The 6529-nt window shown below is 38.8% G+C and overlaps 1 protein-coding gene across 1 annotated transcript in view; it reads right to left on the reverse strand.

The window, feature by feature from the left end:
* Positions 1 to 5935, reverse strand: part of THBS2 (thrombospondin 2) — a 31281-nt gene extending 25346 nt beyond the window's left edge. The window contains exons 1-3 of the mRNA XM_010075484.1: positions 5865 to 5935; positions 4352 to 4908; positions 2720 to 2804 (exon numbers count right to left, since the gene is read on the reverse strand). Coding sequence (XP_010073786.1) covers positions 2720 to 2804; positions 4352 to 4908; positions 5865 to 5934 — 712 coding nt within the window. The 5' untranslated portion in view covers position 5935. The remainder of the gene's footprint in view (positions 1 to 2719; positions 2805 to 4351; positions 4909 to 5864) is intronic.
* Between the last annotated feature and the right edge of the window lie 594 nt (positions 5936 to 6529).

The following is a 6529-nucleotide window of genomic DNA, read 5'->3' on the forward strand; positions in this document are numbered from 1 at the left end:
AACTATGCTAGAAGAACTAAATCCACACTTCCTACTGGTACTTGGCAGCAACTGAAAGAAGATGCCTGGGGATCACTGGGAAATCAGTTCTCTGCTGCTAGCTTCCTGCTAATTTCCTAAGGACGACAAGATTATCTTTAAAATGACAAAGAAGAGCAGAACCTGCATCCTTTCACATATGCAAATGTCATTCTGTTGATCTAGTTGAAGAAGGGATTTTATTGATGTGCCTACTTAGGCGGTTTTTTGTCATCTCTCCTACCCAGAGCTGTGTTAAGCCCTGCATAAAGTATTTGCAGCCACCACACTACAGAGATGCTTTCCCACCCTCAGCCCAACGGCAACCCCAAGCTACCATTTCACCATACCACACGTTCCCATAGTAGGATTAAAGATACGGTAGGAAAACACAGTCCTGTCTCTGAAAAAGCAGCTGAGGGCACTTCACTGGTCACATCTGACACGTGGGACACTCATATGTAAATATGGCACCTTAGTGCCTGCATCTCAGCACAATGAGCTGTCCATCAAAATGGCAAAATAAGTACTCTGTGGTCAGTAACATATCGCCCATGGCTTTTCAACTGTGGTAATTAAGCTGGCTAGGCAATGCCAGAAAATCAGCCATGCACATAACAAGTCTCTCAAGTAATTTGATGGTCTCGAGCCACAGCGTATTATCAGCTTTCTTCTGTAATCTCCATCTTCTAGTGTTCTCTTGGTGTTGCAAAGTAAAAGTAAAAATACTGAGAACTGAACTATTTGCTAAATACTTCCCAGGAAGGATAAAACAAAAAAACCCAACCCAAATCTGTACAATTTATCAGGCCTGAAATCTAGTAGTTGACAGATGTGATACAAAATACATTAAGAAAATATTATCTGTTGGTTATAGCTGCAACAGCTGAAGGATATAAGAATTCCTCCTAAGGTATGTATCAGCATGCAGAACTCAATTATCCCTTTAAACTCCCATTGGCATCCTCTTCACAGCTGAAGTACAGTAACAACCCATCTCTACGTGGTGATATTTCAAAACATTTGGTCACACTATTTCCCTTTGTGCTCATCAACCAATAATAATATAGAAGATTTGTAGACACTGTCTTTCTTTGGTTTTGTTGATTCAATCCATCTACACCTACGGGTCCCCTTCTCTTGACTGAGATTGTTCTGCCTCTGCTGAATGTGCCCACAAGGTTCTACCGTAACTTCTAGTTTTGTTTCCACTGGCAAATGAAGCAGGATAGATGAACTGTGTCCTTCCTGAAACCATCCTTTTTTATTCAGATCACAGTCAGACCTAAATACACCTTCTATTTTCTCACAGCAGTTCTGCTCCTCAAACATTTTCTTCCACTAACAAAGTTGAAAAACTAGTAATCAGTAGTTCTGAGTAGTTTCTGAATACAGAAAACAGCTTGGCTGGGAGAGATGGCAACCAACAAATGAGGGCATGACTTCTTGCTTGTGCCATCTAAGGCTGCTTCCATTCTAGCCGATGTGACTCATTTAACACATCATGACACTTGTGTCTGAGGTCCTGCACCAGGGCACACCTCCAGAACATATTAAAAAAACCAACCAACATCCTTTATCAAGATTTAAAAAAAAAAAAAGACTAGTGAGCTCAGTTGAATTTTTTGTGCATATACATATATGCACACCCCTAAATAGACATATACTTACATACATATATACACACTTAGAGGCTTTTCATTATAAAATCTCAACACTCTGTCTCCCTTTGAAAAAGTCAAGGCCACCTACTGCTTAATTTTTGGTTTCTGCATAAACAAGGAAAAAAGTTGAGTACAGTCTACTTAACTGATTGCTCTGTGTCATATGTTTTAGCAAAGTGACAGGAATAATGGCATTTCAGATGGCAGGAGTTTCAAATAAAACCCGAAGCCCTGATTGCCTTGTGCACCCACCACATTCCTCTGATGGACTCAGTTGTCTCCGATTCTTGACTGAGCTCTTGACAGTTACATACACTGGAAAGTAAAATAACCAGCACCTCCCACGAGCTTAAATACAAAACCTTAGTGCATACTCGACAAATTTTCATAATTCTTTCATGATGAATCCAATATACTCCCACACACAGAAGGCTCCCCTCCTGGTGAGGTCAGCATGGACTAACAAGAACACATGTCAGCCTGTCACATACATGCCTTCCATACCTCTTCAGTTTTGCTTTTTTTCTTATTTTCCTTAGGTTGTTTTGATTAACAATGCTTTGGGATTCACACCCAAAGCCTCTTTCAGTCAGCAAACTTATTGCAGAGGAATTCAGTGTCTTTAAGGCTTGTTCATGGGTCCACTGAGAGTCAGAAGCAGAATTCAGAACCACCACTAACAGTCTTGTGCTCAAAGAATCACAGATTTCTCATGGAATAGTATAGAGATATTTCCATACATATGCATTTTTCCTTCTATTTCTATTAATTTCTTGCTTGACAGCTTTTCTCCCAACTTAAAAACAGAGGCTCAGAGTTACAAACCTAAGCAATAAGAACTAAAAGAGCAGGCTAGAGAGTAGAAATGGTATCTCAAGATAGCTAAAAAATATGTTCCTATGACCACCAAAAAGCAACTCATTTTCTTGCTCATTTCAAAGGGATTTGTTGCAGGGTTTTAGGATAATATGCCACCATGGAAATTTCTCATTTTTCAGAGTCAATTGAACAGCAATAATTAGGTTAAAAAGCCTTACTTGACTGGCTTCTCTGGCATCCTTTCTTACGCAGAACATCCTCTATTGAAGTATCAAAGATTAACTGAATATTTTGCAAAAGACCCTGTGATAATAATAAAAAAATAATTAGAAAACAGTTAGAAAATTTGGGAGTAAACTAATAACTGATCTGTCTCAAACCCGTGCTACTGACTGGATTTAGCCATAAGTAAATATGTCAAAAAAAAAAAAAAACCACCAAAAAAAAACAGTCTACAAGGCATTAAAACTGGCACACACTAAAAAAATGTTTACAGTTATTTTATCTACAATTTCAATACTATAAGCAATAAAATTAGTCCTCTTCAGAAATAAGTCATAATAAATGCTATTAAATAACTATGAGCTCAAATCTCCATTTTCATAGTGCACATTTTAGATTTCAGTTCTACGAGACACTCGTCATCAGGTCAAAGCCAACTTTTGAAGTTCCTGCCCCATCACACTTCCGTCCTAAGCCAGTTATTCCCATGCACCGAACTTTGCTGCCTCCTTAGTTGGTCTGACACTACCCTAAGACAACACTGCAAAACCAGACTGGTATCTGTTTCACTTAAAAAAAAAACTTGAAGAAAACAATTACTTTAAAAACAGGTTATTTTAGTGCCTAACAGTACAGCTCCAGAACCAGTTCTATGAGCACAACTGACAGACAAACTTGAACTAGAGAGGCAACTGACAGACAAACTTGAACTAGAGAGGCTGTGAGCAAGAACTTCTGGCTTCCCTGCCAAAACTGGTCACTCCATGGAACCACACTCGAGCATGTCACACTCTGGCTGACAACCAGATGGCGCAACAGGATGAGAAAGAAAGGGCTTTTTAAAATTTTTGAAGCCATGAGTTCAAGTTTAATTTCAGCTGTGAGTGAAAAGAAGCCACCCTTAAAGGACTTGGGCCAGATCACATCACTGATTTTCATTTTATAGGAAAAACAGAAAGTTTGTAATTGCTTCATTTTAAAACAGAGAAACAATAAATGTTTTCCACAAAAAGAAAAGAAAAAAGATCTCATTTACAGGACTAATCAAAGCATTTTCTTCTCTCTTTTTTCTTTTTTTTTTTTAATTTCAATAAAAAGTTATTCAGAATGGCAAACCAAGATATTCTGTTAGGGGGATGGACCAACATCACATGCTTCAGCTCCACTTAAAGTTCTTTTTTTTTTCCCTTCCTCTTTCAAATAAAATTTAAAAATATTGGCAGTCTCTTATGACTTGAATAGATAAATTTCAATGGAAAAATCATTCTCCAAGAAATTTCCAAAGAATTCTACAAATCGCCACAAAAATGCAACACGTTTAGAAGCCTTACATCTAGAGAAGAAAGTGGATGGTTGCACAGGAAAGCCCAGAAACTGGTTTTGTACACTTTTACTGGACCTAGACTTTGCTTTACCAGTCCTTTGCTTTCAGGAACCCCAAATTTACACAACAGGGATCCAGCAATGAATAAAACACACTCTGGAGAAATTCAGCTTGGGAACACCTGTGACCCACCAAACCCAAGAGGCATTGTGAGAATAAAATTCTGCTATTGCATCTTCTCAAACAACTACTTGCAGTTGCCATCTTACCTCACCAGAGACCCGAGCTTCTCCAGGTTACCTACCCGGAAATGATTCTCCCGAATGGACCCTTTCACCACATACATTCTGCTGTTCTCTGCTTTCAGCTGCTCATAGAAAGGCTCCTCCAGGATGAAGCTGTCAATAAGGTCACAGCCAATATAGAGGTTGTAGCTCTCCCCTGTTATTTGCACGGTGAGGTTCTTCCACTGTGAATCAGCGAGGTCCACGTCTTCCAGGGAAATCACATTCTGGAAGCCATCCACCCAATAGATGAGGTCCAGGGTGTTGGCCCGGCCATTAGAAATTATCTCAAACTGCCTTTCACCGATGCCAGGACCCTCTAAAGCAAGGATAGTGCCTCTAGATTGCCTGTCCTGCCTCAGGGTGGCTGAAAGGATGAAGCCTTCATTCTGGCGTATGAGTTTGACAATCTTTTTTAACTTCTCTGGTTTACATGGAGGTATATGGTCAAACCGAATGAAACGATATGCTGGGATAGCAGGGTCTGGACCCCGAAACAATTTTGCTCCAACTGTCTTTCGGTTTATGTTACTGACTTGAAGTAAATCAAAGGTAGTCTCCTCTTCCTTGTCACCATCTGAAAAAGTTAACAGTGTGTGACAAAGTGTCTACAGAAAGTCTTAGAGAAAGAAACAACTCTGCACACTCTACTTGGTAACTGTAATTATATGACAGATGTCAGGATGAGCAGAGTAAACCCAATACTTTCCTCCTTCCACAAACAGAACTATTCCTACGAGCATGCAAGTGAATTGTATTTTCCACCTGTCATTTACATGACAACTCTCTCCTTCTAAGGGTGTAGGTATAAATATGTTTGATTAAATAACTAACCATATGGCTACATATTTTATAGCACTACGTAATACACACTTGTGTATATATGTATATATACATGCTGTATGTCATGTATACGCCTATGCATAGATGCGTGTACAAATGTATTCATTACATATTTTTAATATATATGAACAGAAAAGGAACTTAAGCCAATTTCTATATTGTGACCATCAGCTAATAAAAATCGAATTATGAGAAGCCACATGGCCACATGACAACAGGAAGCAAGATATCTGCTTTTCAAAGATTCAGGCCAAGAAGTCTGATGTGAATGAGGGTCTGGCACTGTGCCAATTTACATTCTACTTAAAATTGGTCTGTAGAGGTCTATTTCTCCACCTGTATCTTTTTAAAATGTTCAGCCCACTCAGTGATTAAGTTTATGTTATTTTCACCATACATTTCCACTGCAGAGGAAAGTGTAACAGTCATTATTTCTGAGATTATATACATTTTGATCAACAATTTCTAAAGAAAGCAATTTTGGGGTATTTATTGGGGAATCTTCATTTAGCAGTAGTGAAATGTGTGTACCAAAAATATGCACAACAACTACCATTCCCGGCACTTCTAAAATAAATTGTATATGTTACTTTGTCCACTTTAGCTCAGGTAAGCCAACGTTTTACACCAACTTTTAGCTTAAAATTTTAAGAGTTACTCCATATCTAGTTAAGAAGTGTCACAACTTACCCTGAGCATTTGAGGGAACCCACAGGGTTATCAAGACAGCAAGCCACAACAGCCCACTCCTCTGCAGCATAACTCCTATGAATAAACAAAGAAATTCTATTAGGGAAATAATATTTATCAACTACAAATATTTTAATTTACCTCGTGAAATGCCATAAACAGAACCCTCTTTATAAGCAACTGAATATACAAAATCTGAATTTCTGTCTCGGCTGATTCTTGTAATACTTATTCTGGGGCTATTCTTGATGCCAGAAGTAAAACATGACATCAGGTGAAGGGAAGAGGAATTCTGGATGATAAAGCTCCTTTTTATGTAAATATCCTTAAGAATAAAAAAGGAAAGAGATACAGAAAATACGGGCTACTGTTTTCTTCACGTTATTTCAGTAGCTGGCATAAGGACCACATGACACTACACAAGAGACAGCATACTAGCAGCTGCATCTTTACTTTGGAGCACAACGTCCAGCTGAAATTCCTTGGAGGCAGTTGGAATTCCTTGCAGGATAACGGGATCTCACTAGATGCTGGTTCCAAGGAGCAGGGGGTACTTCTCCAGTGCCATCACACAAACCCCTCTCTCTTCCCTGGATATATGTATCATTTACCCATTTCCTACAAGGAACTCTTACCATCTGTCCCCCTGAGGTATCACTACTACA

The sequence above is a fragment of the Pterocles gutturalis genome, unplaced genomic scaffold (assembly GCF_000699245.1).
Source record: "Pterocles gutturalis isolate BGI_N339 unplaced genomic scaffold, ASM69924v1 scaffold27977, whole genome shotgun sequence".
Classification (NCBI taxonomy): domain Eukaryota; kingdom Metazoa; phylum Chordata; class Aves; order Pterocliformes; family Pteroclidae; genus Pterocles; species Pterocles gutturalis.